The following is a 20,598-nucleotide window of genomic DNA, read 5'->3' on the forward strand; positions in this document are numbered from 1 at the left end:
TGCTGCACCTGCCACTCGAGTGTGGCTCTCCAGAGCCTTGTCTTGGGGGCCAAGAGAGCAATCCTGGTGATGTGTGAACCCCAGACCTTTGCTCAGCGTTTCCTGGACTGGGTGTGGGCAGGTGGTAGGGCCCCAGGCAGACGCCCCGTAGGTGGAGATGGCGGGACCACTCCCCAGGAAAACAGACGCTGAGGATCCTCCATTCCCCCAGTCACACAACCTTTATTTCTCTACCAAACAGCATGTCAGCAGGTGGGTACAGGGCCCTGCTCCTGCTAAGACCTCCCCACCTCCCCCCAGGAAAGAAGCAGAGAATCTCTGCAGGCACCAGACTCCCCGCCTCCCCCACTGCGTTTCTCTCACTGGCTGCCAGAACCTGCGAGAGGGAGGAGGGGAGAGGCGTGGGGGAGGGGGCTATAGAACATGGAGCCCATTGGTCTGCAGGGCAGGCTGAGGGGCTTTGGATGTGGGGGACTAGGAAAGGGATGTGAGTCTTGATTTACATACAAAATCATCAGTCTGCACACTCTCTAGGAGGGGCCAAGACACAGGGACAGTCCTTGGCGCAGGTTTCTGCTACCCCTCGCTAGTTTTTGCCAAAGTAGCAAAAGCTAAGATAAAAATTCTGTCCATCAAAGGCCATCTTCCTCTCATCTGACATGACACATTCCTCCAGCAGGGAGGGAGGGAGAGCGGGTGCCCTTGGGAATCAGTCCTCCTTAGTGACATCCTTTCGGCTCATGGGTGTCGTGTGGAGGGGGCAAGGAGTGAGGCCAAGAGTCCAGGAGAGCCCACCAGGCTCAGAGGCCCCCAGCTGCACAGACAGCGCGGCAGCTGCACACTGGGCTGGGTGGAAAGGTGCCACGGTCAGGAACCTGAGGACCTCAGGGGTCTCAGGTGCCAGGGACGCGGGTGGCGGGTTGGACCTCCGTGTGGCGGACCAGGTGGCAGCGTGACTCTGAACGTCTCCTGTGCTCAGGGCGGGGAACCCTGAGTCCAGGAGGCGAGCGGGGCTGACGCAGGCCAACTAGGCTCTCCCGACTTGTCTCCCGGGAAAGGACATCCTCGCTCCGCCCTCCACCCGGCTCCTTGTGTCCGTCTCTCTGACCCTTCACCCCCTGGGCCCTGCACATATAAACAGAAGCAGCCTCAAGCTCTCGGGAGCCGACTTTGTGGAAGCAGAGCGGAGTGGAGGGGGCTGCCCGCCCTCGCTACACACAGCTGGGCCCAGATGGCCCGTTCTGATCCCCCAGGGCTGACCCAGTCCCAGACCAGGCATGAAGGGAGAGGTCAGAGCCGGTAAGAAGGACCCCCAGGAGTCCTCTGTCAGTGCAGAAGCACCAGTCACCAAGTGAACGTCCAGCTTCCAAGCAAGGGGGAGCAAGCTCCAGCCGGACTCGTGATTTGGGGGTGGGGGGCCCCGGATCTCTGGGTGTGCTGCCAGCTGCAGCTTCTTGGCTGCCCCCTCCCAGCCTGCAGCTCCTGGGCCAGAGCTGTAGAGCGGGGAACTTCCCAGAAGAGTCCAGGAGACAGGAATTACAGACCTCCTAGGCCAGAAGGAAGTGGGGACAGAGACCCCAGGATGAGGCCTGGGGATGGCCGTTCTGGCCTCGGGCCTGTCATTTATCCGGCAGGACCCGGTGGGCAAGTGGGCGAGTGTGGTGGCAGGGGTGGGGGGTGGAGGCAAACACATGGGCACCATCAGTCTGAGGTACACACCGGAGACTCCACTCTGTTCCCAGCGCTCACTTCTGGCTCTTTTCTTCTGGAAGGAAAACCCGGGAGCGTGTTAAGAGGTCTGTGTAAGGGCACACATCCAGGCAGCTTCCTTCCAGCCCCTTCCATCCTCCACTTCTCCCAGGACAGCCCCAGGCTCCCATGGCCTCCATTACTCCAGACCTCAGTCTACCCCAGCCCCACCGGACCCCCCAAGCTGCATCCAGGATCCTGCTCTGCAGGACACATCCCTGCAACGTCCCCCATGCCTCCTTCACTCCACTGTTCCAGCAACACCCCCAAACCCTCCAGTACATACTCTCCTGGTTTTCATTTTGGGGAATCACCACCATCATCGTAAGGTTCAGACACCAGGTTCATCTCATCCTTGCTTCTCTTGCCCATCACACACCTAGGCCTGATTTCACCCAAATTGCGAGAGCTCATCTGTCCCGCTGCCTTCCCCCACCAGGCCTCAAGGCCTGCCGCCCTGCCCCCAGCCCCAGTCTTACCTTCCCATCATCCTTCTGCCCCTGGCATCAAGCAAAAGCCAAAATCCAGTCCCAACACCCCATTTCATGGTTCCTCACTGTCCTCAGGGTAAAGTCTAAGCCCGCCTGTAACCTCCCAGATCTGTCCCCCAATACAACCACCACAGCCCAGCCTCCAGGCCTCCCCTGACAACTGCTCAGCCACACCTGGGCAGAGCCAGGAGGTGGGGCAAGAGGACTGCCCCCAGCCCCCAGGGCTGACCCAGGATCCAAAATTCTCCCCAAGACACATCCCTCGTAAATGACATAAATCACAGGGAAGCCACAAGCGTCAGGCTTCAGAAAAACTTCCCTAAAAGGCCACCGGGCTGGCTTGGGAGCGCAAAGGGTCCCTCTCTCACCCCCGCCCTGTCTGGCTTTAGGAGGCCCCAGGGACTACAGCGGCGCTGGGCAGGGCTGTCTGGGCTTCCAGCGAGCATATTCCTCGGGGTGCCTCCACCCCACCCCTCAGATGGAGCCGCAGGTACCCAGCCTGTGTCTGTCCTCCAGCAGCTAGGCACCACCTTTCCAAGCCAAACTTCACAGGGACCACCGTCAACATCTCAAGGAGGTGGAGGTGGAGGTGCTGCCTGGGGCCTGCTCCCCAGATCTGTTCAATGCCGCTCGCCCACCTCCTGGTGTTACTCTCACCCCCTCTTTTTGGGGGAGGGTGGGGGAACAGAGTTTTGCTCTGTCGCCCAGGCTGGAGTGCAGTAGCTCAATCTCAGCTCACTGCAACCTCCACCTCCCAGGTTCAAGCGATTCTCCTGCCTCAGCCTCCTGAGTAGCTGGGATTACAGGCACCTGCCACCACGCCCAGCTAATTTTTGTATCTTTAATAGAGACAGGGGTTTCACCATGTTGGCCAGGCTGGTCTCGAACTCCTGACTCAGGTGATCCGCCCACCTCGGCCTCCCAAAGTGGTGGGATGACAGGTGTGAGCCGTTAGTCTCACCCGCTGCTGCCTGTCCTCCATGGTTGACACAGTCCCGCACTGTGCTTACACTCCTCCTGTGCTTCCCCACTGCCCTGAGGACAATGTCCAGGGTCTCTACCTTGGCACTCAAGGCCCTTGCCCCTGCCGGGCCTCACCCCTCTGCCCTGCACGCTGAGTGTCAACATCTGTGCTCACCCAGCCCTGTTCCACCAGGTTCAATCCTGTTCTTTCCAACCACTGCTTTAACCTCAAAGCCTGGAGAAACTCCCCCTCACTCCCGGCCCAGCAGGAATCTCTCCCTCGCAGCCCTCCTGGCCTGTCCCCTCCCGCTAGGACCCTCCCACTCCTCAGGCCCGGGGAATCCTCCACCATCCAGCAGCCAATGCTGAAAGGCACCCGAGACACAGGCTTTTCCCCGCTGGCTGAGACGTTTTAGCTATGGGCATAATTTTCTCACTTTGAAGTTTTCTCAAGAAAATCTGCTGAGCTCCTAGGCAGTTGTGGCCATTTGGGAAATCTCCCGAGGAAGACAAGCCACCTGAGCTGTCATGTCCCCAGAGGCCTGGCTCTGCAGGTGAGTGAGTGTGGTCAGGGGCGGCTGGAGGATTTCCTGGCGGACCGTCCCGGTGCTCCGGCCAGTGCAGGGATGCCCTGGGCCCCCATGGATGGGAGTTTCCAGTGTCTCCCCAGGGCTGTCACAGAGCATCGGCCAGAAAGAACCAAGCAGGGGCCAGAATGCCCTTGCTCAGCTCACCCCACCCCCGCCCATCGGCCCCAGCAGGCTTGCCTTGGCTGAGTGCCCACCTGCAGCCTCAAGTGAGCCCCTACATGTGTCTGGCCACTCCCTGGACAGGCCAGCTCCCTTGCTCAGCCCCTAGGGAATGACAGACGCGTGATCTATTTATAGTCCCTCCACCCCCTGCCCTGGGGCACATTCCTGCCAGAGGTGGCCTCCAACGACCCAGCTGCCCCAATGCAGGCCTCGGCCACTGCCCAGCCCAACCTAGGCCCCTGCACAGCAGTCCAGCCATACGGCCACTGCCTCTGTGCAAATTCCCAGGAACGGGAGCTCGCCCCTGCTTCCTCCCTCCCTGAGCAGCTCTGACAGCGAGACGATGCTGTGTCCCTGGCCCTTGGAGGTTCAGAATCACCCACTCTCAGAGCCCACCTGGCAGAGGCAGGTGGATGGACCCCATGTCCCAGCCCACTTCTCTCCAGCCTGACACCTGCCATCCTGTCCTCTCCACTCCGGGGTTAAGGCAGACCCAGAGCTGTGAGCTCAGAAACAACCCTCCCCTTGACCCACCCACAAGGTGACACCAAAGAGGCCAACCCGGTGTGGTCTGGGGTCCAAGAGGTGGTCAGCGGCTGCCTACTCCAGGCCTGCGAGACTGTCCTGAGAATGCCTGGATAAAGACAGGCTGGGTGCAGAGGGGTCAGAGGCCGGGGCCCAGAAGAGCGCACAGTGCCCTGGCCACGTAGGGGGTGGCAGGTGAAGACAGTGAGGCAGTGTGGCCCAAGAGGTGCTCCCGTTGCTGGCCCAGTGAGCCCAGGACCCCTGCAGTGCAAGAGCCTGCAGACACCTTGGGTCCCAGCCACCAGAGCCCTTTCACACTCTCCACTTGGTGATCCAAGAACGCCTCCCTCATGTGCAGACAGAGAGACTCCGCGCACCGCACCCACAGCGTCCGCTGCAGCCCAGGAGCAGAGGCGGGCACAGAGGCAGGCTGGAGGCAGGTGGGCAGCGGAGGGGGCGGGATGGGGCCTCCCACTCACCGTGCATGTGGTTCCGGGACAGGTACTTGAGGACCTCATCCAGCAGGATGACAGGCAGAGATATCTGGAGCACCACCACCCACTGGCGCCCGCTCAGTGGGGTCACCTGGAAAATGAGCTGGCGGGGAGGGGAAGGGAGGTTTGGTTAAAGGAAGGACTGGCTGTCCCGTGCCCCAGCCGTCCGTCGGCCGTATCCACCTGGGCTCTGATGGACTCTTCGTGAGCACTCCTAAGAACCCCCTGGATGCACCCCCTGCGTGATCCACCCTGAGTGGATGCACCCTGAGTGATGTTTGTCCACTCAGCTGCAGCCCCCAATCTTTGTCTGCTCAGCTGCACCCCCCGATCTTTGTCCGCTCAGCTTCCTCTGCCTCAAGGGCCCTCCTCTGCCCTTGCCTACTGGGCCAACTCCCATCCATCCTGTTGGGAGGCGGGAGGACTCTGCTCTGGGAAAGCTGGTCCTTCCTCCCGCCCCAGCCTGGGCACAGTCCCCTCAGCAAGGGGTTTCCCCCTCTTCTGTCCCCCAGGTCTGGGAGCTCCTGAAGGTGGGGCCACAGCTGGAGGTGGTGGCTGGCCAGACCCCTCACCTCCCTCTCCTCCAGGTGGTTTCCATTGCAGGGGGGCCAGAGAGGCCCAGCGACCAGCCCAGGGCCTGTGATGTCCGGGCAGCAGGGCAGTGGGGCAGGCGGGGTGACTCACAGGCAGGGGCGGCACGAGCAGGATGAGGAAGTGCAGGGCCATGGACATGGCCACAGCCGCCAGCAGCCAGGGGTTCATCCAGGGCGGCATCCGCAGCAGCGACTGGTTCTCCGAGACGCTGCCAAGGCACAGGGTGCTCCCCTTAGGCCGGGGTGCAGGGAGGCCCTGCTGGGCACCCACCCCCATGGGAGGAGCCTCACCACTTCTCTAGTGGTGCATCTCTGTTGCCCGCTCGGCCTGCCAGGGCCTGTCCCGGGCTGGGATCCCTTTTTCTGTCCCTCAGACCTAATCTTGGCCTATTTCTTCGGACCCCAGTTTCAGCCTTCTTTGTCCCCTAGACCCCAATTCTGGTCCCCATGGACTCTCAGAATCCTCTCTGGGCCCCTCTGACCCTTAGGCCCCAATCCTGGTCCCCAAATCTTTGGATCCCAATCTTGGACCCCCCGACCCCCAGACCCTAATCCTGGACCCTACTTGGCCCCCGACCTTGGTTCTGGACCCCTCTAACTCCCAGACCTCAGTCCTGGACTCCCCTGACCCCTGGAACCCAATCCTGGACCCTTCACCCTCTGATCCCAATCCTGAACCCCCCAAACATCAGACCCCAACCTGAACCCCTTGGCCCCAGACCCCAATCCTGGACCTCTCCAACCCCTAGACCCCAGTCTCAGATGCTCTTGACCTCTGGACCCCAATCCTGGACCCCCTTGAACCTCTGATCCCAATCCTGAACCCCCCAAACATCAGACCCCAATCCTGGATCCTCTTGACCTGTAGACCCCAATCCTGGACCCCTGACCGTCAGACACTGATACTGGAACCCCCAGCCCTCAGTCCCCACTCCTCGGCCCCAGCTCCAGGCCCTGTGCCCAGCCCACCTGTTGAGGGCATTGCACATTTCAATGGTCACGAGCACGGACAAGGCCATGGTGGTGGGGAAGCGCGACTCGAACACCTCACAGTCGATGCCGGCAAAGAGCGGGTTGTCTTTGGAGCACTTCAGGAAGTTCCTCTGGGGGCACCGTGGCGGGGCAGAGAGAGCGGCAGGTCAGGCGAGGGGCTGGTGGGTGGGAGGAGGGAAGCCTCATCCTGCCCTTGGCCCACGCCTGGGCACAACCAGCACATAAAACACTGCCGTGGGGTGGGCTGGGGATCCCGGGAGGGGTGCGGGGTCGGGGCGGCGGGGGGGAGCTGCACCGTGCCAGGGAGAAGCAAGGGCATGGTGTGGGAAAGGCAGACTGTTCTGGAACAGGAGTGCAATGGCTCAGAAGGAGAACAGCTGGCATTAGCCTGGGGAGGCTAGCGGGACCCTGGAGATCACTGAATAGGGAAATGGATGTGAAAATCAACCAACAAAACCATGTGGGAGTGGAATTCACCTTTGCGGAATAGAAGATGAAGGCTACACAGGCCCTGTTCACTGTTATTAAGATTCCATTTACAGCTGGGCGTGGTGGCTCACGCCTGTCATCCCAGGGAGGCCCAGGCGGGTGGGTCACCTGAGGTCAGGAGTTTGGGACCAGCCTGGCTAACATGGTGAATCCCTGTCTCTACTAAAAATACAAAAATTAGCCTGCGTGGTGGTGGGTGCCTGTAATCCCAGTTACTCTGGAGGCTGAGGCAGGAGAATGGCTTGAACCCAGGAGGCGGAGGTTGCAGTGAGCTGAGATCGCGCCACCGCACTCCAGCCTGGGCGACAGAGCGAGATTCCATCTCAAAAAAATAAATAAATAAAAATGTTTCAGTGGGTCTGTTGCTCTTGCCATAAATGCCCTACTCAGTGCAGACCTTCTGGGTTTCACCAGTAATCACCTGCCACACACACACAGTATTCCCCAGGTCACAGGTCTCGGTGTGGCGTCCAGAATTATTCATTAGAAGGTGTGCTGGGGTCCGGGCACGGTGACTCATGCCTGTAATCCCAGCACTTTGGGAGGCCAAGGCGGGCGGGTCATGAGATCAGGAGATCGAGACCATCCTGGCCAACATGGTGAAACCCCGTCTCTACTAAAATACAAAAAATTAGCCGGGCATGGTGGCAGGCGCCTGTAGTCCCAGCTAATTGGGAGGCTGAGGCAGGGGAATCACTTGAACCCAGGAGGCGGAGGTTGCAGTGAGCCGAGATCGTGCTACTGCACTCCAGCCTGGGCGACAGAGCGAGACTCCATCTCAAAAAAAAAGACAGTGCGTCGGGCTGAAGCTTCTGCCTCACAGGCACGTGGGAAAGCCCTGGAGGAGCCCATATCTACTGGTGAGGCCACTGCTCTGCCCACTCCTTCCCTTTGCCTGCCTATTTCCTATTCCCTGTATCCTGCAAGACCCCCTTTGGTTTGGTTTTCTTTTCTTTTCTTTTTTTTTTTTTTGAGACTGCGTCTTGCTCTATCTCCCAGGCTGGAGTGCAGTGGTGCGATCTCAGCTCACTGCAACCTCCATCTCTTGGGTTCAAGCGATTCTCCTGCCTCAGCCTCCCGAGTAGCTGGGAAAACAGGCATCTGCCACCATCAAAGTGCTGGGATTACAGGCGTGTTCTTTGTTTTTTAGAGACAGGGTCTTACTCTGTCACCAAGGCTGAAGTGCAGTGGTGTGATCACGGCTCACTTCAGCTATGACCTCCTGGACTCAACTGATCCTCCCACCTCAGCCTCCCGAGAAGCTACAGGCACACATCACCATGCCTGGCTAACTTTTTTTTAAATTTTTATTTGGTAGAGATGGGGTCTCACTGTATTGCCCAGGCTGGTCTCAAACTCCTGGACTCAAGTGATCCGCCTACCTTGGCCTCCCAAAGTACTAGGATTACAGGCGTCAGACACCACGGCTAGCCTCCCCTCAATTCTTTTTTTTTTTTTTCTTGAGATGGAGTCTTGCTCTGTCACCCAGGCTGGAGTGCAGTGGTGTGATCTTGGCTCACTGCAACCGCTGTCTCCCAGGTTCATGTGATTCAACTGCCTCAGCCTCCCGAGTAGCTGGGATTACAGGCGTGCACCACCACGCCCAGCTAATGTTTGTATTTTTAATAGAGACAGGGTTTCACCATGTTGGACAGGCGGGTCTCGAACTCCTGACCTCAGGTGGTCCATCCACTTCGGCCCCCCAAAGTGCTGGGATTACAGGCATGAGCCACCGTGCCTGGCCCTCCCCTCCATTCTTGTTCTCCTCAGTTTGACCCTCTGCCTAAAGTCCCACCATTTAGGGGCTCACTCCTCTGAGGCCTCAACGTTTTAGGCCTTCCCTGACAAAGGTAAGATACATCTGGCAGTGAGGCCCCTTGGTCCCCGCTAACTGACTGGGATGGGGAGGTGCCTTTTGGCTTGGGGACCATGCTGGTGTCTCTGGGTTTCCCACAGGCTCTGAGCTCGGCTCCCCAGGTGGGGATGTTTATTTGTATATAGCGAGTGGGGAAGGACACTGCAGGCCACCCATGCGGCTCTGGACCCATCTCCCCTGGAACTCCAACAACTCGAGCTGTAAGTTCAACAGGCTCCCTGGCCATCCCATGCTCACCAGCTGGTAGAAGTTGACGTGAGGTCCCTCGGCATCATACAGGAACCACCAGGTGGCGGCAGCCACTGTGGCCAGGCCTACGTACACTGCGGGGAAGGGAGGAGACTGGCTGTAGAGAATGGCGGTGGTTTTCTGGCATCTGTTTCCCCTGCCTAATAATTCCCTGAATTCCCAGCAGGAAGCCACCCTTTTCCTCTCTAAGCCATGTGGTTTGCAGGCACCTCCCCTCGATGCCAGTGGTGGGCCCTGGCTGGACAATCAGCATCTGCCATACCCTTGGCCCCAGTGGTTGGAGATTAGCAGGTGAACCCTATGTGGGCCGATGAGAATAGGCCTGTTGAGACTTTTTTTTTTTTTTTTTTGAGACGGAGTCTCACTCTGTCGCCCAGGCTGGAGTGCAATGGTGCCATCTCGGCTCACAGCAACCTCTGCCTCCTGGGTTCAAGTGATTCTCCTGCCTCAGCCTCCCGAGTAGCTGGGATTACAGGCAGCTGCCATCATGCCCAGCTAATTTTTGTAATTTTTGTATGTTTAGTAGAGATGGGGTTTCACCACGTTGGCCAGGCTGGTCTCGAACTCCTGACCTCAGGTGATCTGCCTGCCTCAGCCTCCCAAAGTGCTGGGGTTACAGGTATGAGCCACATGTTGGCCAGGCTGGTCAAAATCCTGACCTCAAGTGATCTGCCCACCTCGGCCTCCCACAATGCTGGGGTTACAAGTGTAAGCCACCATGCCTGGCCCAAGCCTAAGACTTTTATCATACTACCAGGAGAGCAGTATGATAAAAGGCTCTCTCTTCAGTTGAATTTAGGGTTGTAATGGAGTGAGCATGAGGGGCGGGGCTGCAGCAGCCATTCTGCCACCATGAGGGACGTGGGCCTGAGAATGAAACTGAGGCAGTGCCAAAATATGCCAGTGATACTGAGATCCAGATCCAGCCATGCCTGTTCTTTGCCATTACATGAGCTCATACAGTTTCTACTGGCACAAGCCAGGCTGAGTCACACTGTCTGCAGCTTGCAAGCCTGATACAAGGCTCTTAGGAAGCTTAGGAATTCCACGGAGGGCTCAGGCCCCACTCACCTCCGATAGCCAGGTATCGGAAGAAGAGCCAGCCACTGATGAGGGCTTCTCGGGGGCTCCGGGGCAGCTTCTCCATGATGTCCAGGTCTGGCGGGTTGAAGCCCAGAGCCGTGGCAGGTAGGCCGTCTGTCACCAGGTTCACCCAGAGCAGCTGCACAGGGATCAGGGCTTCGGGTAGGCCCAGAATTGCCGTGAGGAAGATGCTGGAACAGAGTCATGAGCTCTAGCCCCGGTAGGCCCAGTCCCCGCCAGATGGAGGCTCCAGCTCTTGCTCAGACCCAAGGCTGGGAGCTCACCCACTGTCTCCACGGCAGCCCCTCCTCCCTCCGCTAGCTGTGATGTGAAGGGTGTGTGTACACAGCTCTGCCTCGGGCCTGGCCAGCCCTGCCTTCCCCAGTCCCAGCTCTGGATCCTGGACATACCTGCTCTTTAGGCCTAGCAGAGGCCAAGTACACACACACACACACACACACACACACGTACACGAAGAGGGTATGCCCAAGAATCAGACATGTGCAAAAACCTAGCACATGCCACACCATCCCGCAAACACAAGCAAACACCTATGTGTCTGCCCTGAGGTGCAGAGATGCAGAATCCATCCATGTCCAGCAACACACATGCTCACCATTCCCCACAGGCATTCTCACATGTGAATGCGAGTGTGTGCACAGTACACGCTGGCACAAATCCTTCTGCTTGTACTCACGCTCAAAATGCACAAGAGCACACATGCAAAATATACACATTACCCACACCTCTCACTCAGGCACTCAGGCCACGTGCACACAAATACACATTCGCACACGGACACACACACGAATGCCTAAAGGTGGGGCTTTTCTCTCATCTTGCTAATCTGCAAGTGGGAGTTCATGGCTGGAGGGCTGAGAGGCGACTCTTCGGGCACCTCCGTGGGTGCTGGGGTGACCATGATCCATAGGTCACCAGGGCCTCTGGAGAATGACGAGATGTCCTCTCCCCCGTCCACTCCAAGGTGGGACCCTGGAAGGCCCCAGCCAGGGCAGGGAACAGGCCCCTCCATCCCCGTGGCCCATCCGAGGAACAGGCACTTTCCCTGTCTCAGAAGCACAGAGCGGATCGAGAGGGCTGCGAAGAGGGAGTGCCCGGCCTCACCAGACGACCTCGCCAACATTGGAGGAGATGAGGTAGCGGATGAATTGCTTCATGTTGTTGTAGATGGCCCGGCCCTCCTCCACCGCAGCCACGATGGAGGCAAAGTTGTCATCTGACAGCACCATCTCTGCCGCCGACTTGGCCACGGCCGTGCCTGAGCCCATGGCGATGCCGATCTCTGCTTTCTTCAGGGCTGGTGCGTCGTTCACTCCATCGCCAGTCTGTGGGCCAGGTCAGGTAGGGCTGTGCCTGAGAAACTTCCCTTCCACCTCCCCATCTCCTGCCAACTCAGCCCATCCCCAATCTTAGCGGATGTTCCAAAGGAAGCAGACAGCTGGACAGAACAAATGGTGGGTTCGAGAATGAACTTAGAAACTGGGCTGAGGATGAGGCTGAGGAGAAGGCAAGGGGTGCAGACAAGGACAAAGTTGGGGAGAATATCAAGTATGCGGTCAGGAGAGACGATGAGGTGGGGATGGGGATGACGGTGAGTCAGCAATGAGGGTAGGGATGAAATTGAGGTTGGATGTGGGGTAGAAGATGAAAGTGAGGTTAGGGAGAAAGCTGAGGTCAAGTCAGGAATGAAGTTAAGGGGATGGCCCGGGTAACGAGCCAGGTAGGTGTTATAGTCAAGTTGAAGATCAGGGCAAAGGCAGAGGCGAAGTCAAGGTCCACATGAGGAGTGATGTCAAGTGACACGAAATCTGGAGTTGCAATGAAGGTGAAATTGAAGGCCAGGCCAGGAGCGGTGGCTCACGCCTGTAATCCCAGCACTTTGGGAGGCCAAGGCGGGTGGATGACCTGAGGTCAGGAGTTCAAGACCAGCCTGGGCAACATGATAAAACCCCATCTCTAATAAAAATACAAAAATTAGCTGGGCGCAGTGGCGCGTGCCTATGATCCTAGCTACTTGGGAGGCTGAGGCAGGGGAGTCGCTTGCGCCCGGGAGGCGGAGGTTGCAGTGAGCCGAGATTGCGCCACTGCACTCCAGCCTGGGCCACAGAGTGAGACTCCATCTAAAAAATTGAAGGCCAGATCAAAGTTGAGGTCAACATAAAGTATTACGTTGCGGGGTGGGGCAGTGTCAAGGTCAATGTTGAGAATAAGGTCTTGGTCCAGGTCAAGACTGGAATTCTTTTTTTTTGCGGGGGAGGGGGACAGAGTCTCACTCTGTCGCCCAGGCTAGAGTGCAATGGCACAATCTCGGCTCACTGCAACCTCCTCCTCCCAGATTCAAGCAATTCTCGTGCCTCAGCCTCCTGAGTAGCTCAGATTATAGGCATGCACTGGCTAATTTTTATATTTTTAGTGGAGACAGGGTTTCACCATGTTGGCTAGGCTGGTCTTGAACTCCTGACCTCAGGTGATCTGCCCGCCATGACCTCCTGGAGAGCTGGGATTACAGGCGTGAGCCACCGTGCCCGGCCAAGACTGCAATTCATATCAGGGTTAAGCTCCACATAAATAGTTAGGTCAGGCTGGGTGTGGTGGCCCACACTTGTAATCCTAGCAATTTGGAGACCAAGGCAGGAGGATTGCTTGAGTCCAGGAGTTCAAGACTAGCCTGGGCAACATAAGGAGACCTCATATCTACAAAATGTTAACAAATTAGCCAGGTATAGTGGTGCATGCCTGTAGTCTCAGCTCCTCAGGAGGCTGAGGTGGGAGGATCTCTTGAGCCCAAGAGGATGAGGCTTCAGTGAGCCATGACTCTGCCACTGCATTCCAGCCTGGGCAACAGAGTGAGACCTTATCACACAAACACAAAAAGAATTAGATTAAGATGAGGGTCAACATCAAGGTCAGGGACAAAGTCAGCATAGAGGTCAAAGATAAGATGAAGAACCAGGTTGCAGTGGTGGTCAAGGTTGGTGTGCAGACCAAGGCTGGGCCATGGGTCAGGGTTAAGGTCAAGGTACAGGACTGGGTTAGGATGGAGGTCAACATTAAAAACAGAGACCAGGTCAGGGGAGAGGCTGAGGTCAGAAGAATAGGCCAGCAATTAAGAACAAAAACTAGGCCCAAACTAAATGTCCATCCAAAGAGGAATGGTTCAATAAACCGAAATGTTCACACAGTGGAATGCTACTCAACAATAAAAAAGCAATAGGCCGGGCACGGTGGCTCATGCTTGTAATCCCAGCACTTTGGGAGGCCCAGGCGGGCGGATCACAAGGTCAAGAGATTGAGACCATCCTGGCCAACATGGTGAAACTCCATCTCTACTAAAAATAAAAAAATTAGCTGGGCATGGTGGCGCATGCCTGTGGTCCCAGCTACTCAGGAGGCTGAGGCAGGAGAATCGCTTGAACCTGGGAGGCGGAGGTTGCAGTGAGCCGAGATCGCGCCACTGTGCTCCAGCCTGGGTGACAGAGCGAGACTCCATCTAAAAAAAAAAAAAAAACAGCAATAATCTGATACAACAATGCAGATAGATCTCAAAAAAGCCCCAAACCAAAACAGTCCATACTGTATGATTCCATTCATTTGAAAATCTAGGGCAGATAAAACTCATACACGGTGGAAAAAAAACCGAAACAGTGATCGCCTGTTTTGCGACAAAGGACAGAGATGGGGAAGGAGTGTGCGGGAACTTCATGGGTTGACGGTAATGTGTCATATCTTTTTTTTTTTTTTTTTGGTGAGATGGGGTCTCAAACTCCTGGGCTCAAGCAATCCTCCTGCCTTGGCCTCCCAAAGTGCTGGAATTACAAGCGTGAGCCACCATGCCTGGCATTTTCCTATCTTGATAAGGCTGTGAGTTACACAGGCGTGTGCATGTTCCTAAACTCATCAGATAATACACTAAATATCTGTGTGTTTCATCGAAGGCAAATTTTACCTCAAAAAGGAAAAACAGAACCACAAACAACATTGCTCTTTGGTTAGCATGTATTCTAAAGTAGGTGAGGGGGAAGTATGCCAATGTCTGCAACTGACTTTGAAATACACCTAAGAAAAGATGGGCTAGGGATGGGCAAAGAATGCCTGCATGGACAGGTATGTAATAAAGCAAATACAATAAAATGTTAGTTGTAGAATCTAGATGATAGATATGTAGGTGTTCAGAATAAAATTAGTATTATTATTATTATTTTGAGACAAAGTCTCACTCTGTCACCCAGGCTGGAGTGCAGTGGTGCGATCTCGGCTCACTGCAACCTCCGCCTCCTGGGTTCAAGCGATTCTCCTGCCTCAGCCTCCTGAGTAGCTGGGATTACAGGCATGCACCACCACGCCCAGCTAATTTTTGTACTTTTAGTAGAGATGCGGTTTCTGCATATTGGCCAGGCTTTTCTCGAACTCCTGACCTCAAGTGATCTGCCTGCCTCCCAAAGTGCTGAGATGACAAGCGTGAGCCACCGCGCCTGGCTCAGAATAACATTATTTAAATTTCTCTTTGTATTTGAATTTTTTGGTTAAAAGATGTTAGAAAAGATAAGAATGAGGCAGAGGGGAGAGTTGCACGGCTTGCTCTTTCCACGCCCTGTGGCCCCACTTATCACCCCCTCCTGGGGCTGCAGGCTGTGGCCTCACCATGGCGGTGATCTCGTTAAAGGACTGCAGGTTCTCCACGATGCGGGACTTGTGTGCGGGCTCCACGCGGGCGAAGCAGCGGGCGGTGCGGCAGGCATGGCGCTGCTGCTCGGGGCTGAGGTCATCAAACTCGCGGCCCGTGTAGGCCTTGCCCGCCACGTCTTCCGTGTCCCCAAAGATGCCAAGCCTGCGGCAGATGGCCACGGCAGTGCCTTTGTTATCCCCCGTGATCATGACCACGCGGATGCCCGCCTGGTGGCAGCGTGTGATGCAGGCAGCCACCTCAGGCCGCGGCGGGTCCAGCATGCCCACGCAGCCCACGAAGGTCAGGTCCGTCTGTAGGGAGGGGGCAGATTCAAGCGGGGCCTGAGCCCATCCCTGACCTACCATCCCTGACCTACCCAGCTGCTGCAGGGAGACTCGGCTCCCGCACCCACCTCGTACCGCAGGGAGATTCGGCTCCCACACCCACCTCGTACTGCAGGAAGATTCGGCTCCCACACCCACCTCGTACTGCAGGGAGACTCGGCTCCCGCACCCACCTCGTACTGCACAAACTTGCTGCAGTCGTCCAGCTCCATGTCCTCCTTCCTTGGGGGCGCGTCCCGGGTGGCCAGTGCCAGGCAGCGCAGCGTGTCTGAGCCTGAGCCCCAATCCCGGATCTTTGCCAGGATCTGCTCCCTGGAGGTGGGGGTCAGGGGTGCTGTGTGGCTCCCCACACGGACTGAGCTGCAGCGCTCGATCACGCTCTCAGGAGCCCCCTGCGAGGACGGGAGAAGGAGAGGAGGTAACTCGTCACTCAGGACCCCTCCTTTCCCTCCTGCCCAAACTCAGGAAGCTGAGACTAAGATACGGGGAAAGGCCACCCAAGGGTACACACACAAGGCAGGGAGCAGAATCCATTCTTTGAAAGTTCAAAGTGAGAACCAAGTGGGTCCCCCTGTGAGACAAACTAAAGGGAACGGGGGGAGTGTGCTGGGGTGGGGGCAGCCACCAACCTAACAATGCCCTTCCCCCACCAGCCCACAGCCGCCTCGGGTGCTGCAGCGTTTTGCAGGCAGGGGTGGGAATGGCATCCCCTGTAGGCCCTGCCTCCCTGGTGCTACTCGGGTTCCAATTTGGTAGGGGTCTCAGCAGCAGGGAGGCAGGCTGAGCCCTGCCTGGGGACCAGAAATAGAGCCATGCACAGGATGTGGCGGGCATAGCCCTGGGAAGGGGGTCTGGGGGTGAAAGGCCCCTCAGTGGGCCTCAGGTCTCACCTCAGACCTCACTCCAGGCCTAGGAACAGCCTCTAAAGCTCCTTCGATGGCTTCTCCTGCTCCTAAAAGGTCACCCAGGCACTAACTTTTCCAAGTGGCCCGAGCTCCCAGTACGGAAGCCTTTTCATTTCAAAAGGGGTTTAAACCTCCCTTGCAGGGTGAAGCTAGAGCTGTATTTCTCTCTTCAGGTTTGGGGGCAGCAACGGAGATGCTGTAGACAGTGGTCTGCAAGGGAGGTGATTCCTTTCCCTCCCTGGGACTCAGTTTCCAAAACACGGAGCACCAAGGGTGGCACCAACCACCCCTACACCACCAGTTAGAGGCAAAAGGGGCTCCTGAGAACTTCTAACCCAACCCTGCCATTCACACGGGGAGACTGGGGCTCACAGAGGAGCGTGGAAGACCAGGTTCCCCAGGGTGCACAGGGGCCCAGGCCAGACAGGCAGGCCCCCACCTTCACAAACATCTTGCTGCCTTGGCCGGTAGGGTGAGGACGGGTGGGCGTGCAGTACACGGACATGGACTTCCGGTCTCGGGAGAACTCCAGGGTGAACTCTTTCCGCATCAGCTGCTTGATGACCTGCGGGGTCCAGGCAGGTCAGGGCATGAAGGACAGAGCCAGCAACTCTCGTCTGCCTTCCCACCAACTGCTTGGCTCCAAGAGAGCCTCTTGCTCTGTGTGGGATAACATCTATACTCCTCTGACCCTGCCATTCAAGGCCTCCATTTCCCTCTCCAGCCCCAGAAATGGCAATACGTTGCCATTTCCTGACCATGCTGTGTGCAGCCCAACTCCAAACCTTTGTCCACACGCAGCCTTCTCCCCTCTTTTCTCTAAGTCTTACTTCACTGTCAGCTGGGAGCGGTGGCTCACGCCTGTAATCCCAGCACTCTGGGAGGCTGAGGCGGGCAGATCACCTGAGGTCAGGAGTTTTGAGACTAGCCTGGACAACACGGTGAAACCCTGTCTCTACTAAAAAATGCAAAAATTAGCCAGGTGTGGTGGCACGCACCGGGAGGCTGAGGCACGAGAATCACTTGAACCCGGGAGGCAGAGGTTGCCGTGAGCCAGGATTGCACCATTGTACTAAAGCCTGGGCAACAGAATGAGACTCTGTCTCAAAAAAAAAACAAAAGAAACAAAAAAAAAACTTCAGTGTCCTCTCTGCCTTCTCCAGATGTCCCAGAAGCCCCAGCTACGCAGCCGGAGGCCTGAGCCCCCAGCTCTGCTCACCGCATTACAGGCGCCAGCTCGCTCCACCCGGGACAAGGCCCGCAGGTCGGTGTCGAACACGTTCATCTTCTCCACCAGGCAAGTCAGAGCTGTCTCCGTGGCCTCTCCCACCTTCTCGTACACACCCTTGGCCTGGCAAGGACCCAGGGGATAGGGAGTGAGGGGCAGGCAGCCTCCAGCCCCTGTCCCCAGCCTCACTCACTCCTTGCCCCTGAAGCTGCCTTTGCTGGAGTTCCGTGTAACTTCCTTTGCACAGGCCTGTGAGCCCTTCCCAGCCTGGCCACCCTGGGGTCGGGGTGGTATCTGACGCTGACATTCAGCCCCCCACGCTGGCACTGATCGCCACACACCCTCCCTGCCCTCCGTCTGCATCTCTGTCCACTTCCTGTCAGCCTCCTTCACCGGTTTCTGCTGTCCGGGCTTGCTCCCACCCTCCCACCTGCTCTCCCTGGGGCCCTTTGCTGAGCCCCAAGCCCAGATGTCCAGCTGCCTGCTGAACCTCGTTCCCTGGGGACCCCTCAGGCCACCTCTCCCACTCTCTGTATTTGCCACTCCAGTGACGGCCCCAGACAGCACAGCAACCAGGAGCCACCCTGGCCTCCTCCCTCTCTTTCACCTAACCAGTCACCAAGTCCCAGGACTTTTGGCTCCTCCTACATGTCTCTGACCCATGCCTTCTCCCTGCTCCCCCGAGGCTCCAGCCAGGGCTCAGCCCGCATCTCTCTGGCCCGAATGACCACACAGGCCTTCCTGGCTTCGGTCCTCTACTGTCTGTCTGTCCACCACACGGAAGCCTCGGTGATCTTCTGTAAATGCACATCTGACCGTGTCACTCTCCTGCTCAAAACTCTTCGGTGGTGCTCTACTGCCCTCAGCTTGGCCTCAGACTGGGTCTGGCCAAGGACCTCCCTTTGGGCAGACGCCTGCTGCATACCCCATTCCACTGCCCCAGCCACGTGAACGGCAGTCAACACCTAAGTCGCAGGAGGCTTTAACTGAATGTGGGCCTTTTGTGGGCTGTGTCTTCTGCTTTAAACATTTTCTTAGTCCTGTTCCCCAAATCTCTTCCCCTCACAGGTTTCCCCAGCCCTTCAGCCCCTTCCATGGCAGTCCCCCACAGACCAAGAGCCCCAGCGGGAGGGTTCTGAAGTCTGTCTAACGAAAAAGAGGGGCGGCAGAGAGGGGTGTGCAGCGGTAACCGTGCTCCCTGGGTGTGGCACTTCCAGGGGGCAAGGGCTGCCAACCCTGGGAGCTTTGAGGCTGGGAAAAGGGTCTGTCCTGGTTGCCTGGATACTAGGGAGGTCATGAAAGGGGGTGGGGCCCACCTCGTTGTAGTCCAGCGCCGAGTCGTTGCACAGGGCGCAGATGGTCGCCAGCTCCACCAGCCCGTCGAACTGGCCGCAGCGCACAGGCTGATTCCCCTGCCGCCTGCGGAGCCGGGACGGTCACCAGGAGGACCTCGGCCCCGCCCCCGGAGGGGCTCCGCCTCCTGGCCCCGCCCCGGGAGAGGCTCCGCCTCCTGACCCGCCCCCAGGGGCCTCCCATGGACACCTCGGCGCCGCCACGCGTGGCCCCGCCCCCAGGCCGCCCGCCCGCGCGTCCCCTGGTCCCGCACTCACACTTCGCCCTCGGGGGTATACGTGGTACCCGAGATGGTGAACTCGTGCAAAAGGCAGGAGCCCGCATCGGCCTCGGCTACCACGAACATCTGGGGAGCGCAGGGGCGTGCTTAGGCGGGCGGGGTCGCCTCCCTCCTCCCTGGGCGGCCAGTTTGAATAAAGCCCGACCCCAGGGTGGGGTCCTGCAGGCCCCCTGCCCGACCGAGAGCCAAACCGCCCTGGCCGTCCGTCCCCACCAGGAGGGAAATAGAACGCAGGGTCCAGGCTGAGGCAGGGACATGTGTCCCGCTCCGGTTTGTCCAAATGTCCTGGACTTCTGTGGGATTTATGGCAGATTCTTCAATGCTCTGGGGGCAGCTGCCAGCTTGAGGGAGCCCTGAGCTAGGCAGAAAGCCTGGGTCCTTGCCCATATCACTGTGCGACCCCTGGCCAAGTAGCTGAGCCTCAGTTTCTCCACTAGTAACACGGGAACCGCCCCCTCCTTTGCCTTCAAGGAAATGAGTTCGTGGCCTTCAAGGAAGGAAACCCACACGCTGCTCGGAGGCACAGACCCCTCTAGCCCAGAGATGTCCCCAGAGAGTGAGCCCCTGCCACACGGCCTGCTGGGTCACTCAGCCCCCACCTGTGCACCTCAGGAGCAGGGGGCTCACCTGGCCCAGGGTGCCTATTTCTTTGTCTGTTCAGCCAGCTCTGCTGGGGAGACAGTTCCTGCTTCCTGGACGTGGCGGCCTCGCTGCACATTCTCAAGCAAAGGGCCAGCCCAGCGCCCAGTAGATGCATAATAAGTGTCCCTTCCTTCCCGCTCTCCTCCCTACTCCTGGGGGCAGTCACCCAGCAAGCACAGCCCAGCATCCAGGACGTAAGGCCTCTACAACCTCCTCACACTGCACTTTAAAACTGTTTATTATTAGCTGGGCGCGGTGGCTCACGCCTGTAATCCCAGAACTTTGGGAGGCCGAGGCGGGTGGATCACGAGGTCAAGCTTGAGACCATCCTGGCTAACATGGTGAAACCCCATCTCTACTAAAACTACAAAAATTAGCTGGGTGTGGTGGCACTCGTCTGTAGTCCTAGCTACTCGGGAGGCTGAGGCAGGAGAATCGCTTGAACCTGGAAGGCAGAGGTTGCAGTGAGCCAAGATCGTGCCACTGCACTCCAGCCTGGCCACAGAGTGAGACTCCATCTCAAAAAAAAAAAAAAAAAAATCTTTATTAGGGCCGGGCACGATGGCTCAGGGCTGTAATCCCTGCACTTTGGGAGGCCGAGGCAGGTGGATCACTTGAGGTCAGGAGTTATAGGCCAGCCTGGCCAACATGGCAAAACCCCATCTCTACTAAAATACAAAAATTAGCTGGGTGTGGTGGCGCATGCCTGTCTGTAGTCCCAGCTACTTGGGAGGCTGAGACAGGAGAATTGGTTGAACCTGGGAGGCAGAGGTTGCAGTGAGCTCAGATCATGCCACTGCACTCCAGCCTAGACAACAAACAGAATGAGACTCCGCCTCAAAAAAAAAAAAATCGCTATTAGTCAAGAAACACTCTGTTTAAATAAAATCCTACGAGGGCTT

The 20,598-nt window shown here is 57.6% G+C and overlaps 1 protein-coding gene across 5 annotated transcripts in view; it reads right to left on the reverse strand.

Moving 5' to 3' along the window:
- Window positions 1-202: 202 nt before the first annotated feature.
- ATP2A3 (ATPase sarcoplasmic/endoplasmic reticulum Ca2+ transporting 3) overlaps window positions 203-20,598 on the reverse strand; it is a 38,030-nt gene continuing 17,634 nt past the window's right edge. The window contains exons 9-22 of one of the 5 annotated variants that reach the window (XM_058431578.1): window positions 19,032-19,120; window positions 18,738-18,840; window positions 17,413-17,544; window positions 16,633-16,758; window positions 15,462-15,680; window positions 14,920-15,255; window positions 11,383-11,603; window positions 10,246-10,448; window positions 9,163-9,248; window positions 6,537-6,670; window positions 5,659-5,776; window positions 4,960-5,077; window positions 1,720-1,765; window positions 209-846 (exon numbers count right to left, since the gene is read on the reverse strand). In XM_058431578.1, coding sequence (XP_058287561.1) covers window positions 1,746-1,765; window positions 4,960-5,077; window positions 5,659-5,776; window positions 6,537-6,670; window positions 9,163-9,248; window positions 10,246-10,448; window positions 11,383-11,603; window positions 14,920-15,255; window positions 15,462-15,680; window positions 16,633-16,758; window positions 17,413-17,544; window positions 18,738-18,840; window positions 19,032-19,120 — 1,905 coding nt within the window. In that variant the 3' untranslated portion in view covers window positions 209-846; window positions 1,720-1,745. Of the gene's footprint in view, window positions 1,766-4,516; window positions 4,605-4,959; window positions 5,078-5,658; window positions 5,777-6,536; window positions 6,671-9,162; window positions 9,249-10,245; window positions 10,449-11,382; window positions 11,604-14,919; window positions 15,256-15,461; window positions 15,681-16,632; window positions 16,759-17,412; window positions 17,545-18,737; window positions 18,841-19,031; window positions 19,121-20,598 lie in introns of all 5 variants that reach the window. The other 4 variants (XM_032138216.2, XM_058431580.1, XM_032138214.2 and 1 more) reach the window with 4 other exon arrangements.

The sequence above is a fragment of the Hylobates moloch genome, unplaced genomic scaffold (genome assembly GCF_009828535.3).
Source record: "Hylobates moloch isolate HMO894 unplaced genomic scaffold, HMol_V3 SCAFFOLD_19, whole genome shotgun sequence".
Classification (NCBI taxonomy): domain Eukaryota; kingdom Metazoa; phylum Chordata; class Mammalia; order Primates; family Hylobatidae; genus Hylobates; species Hylobates moloch.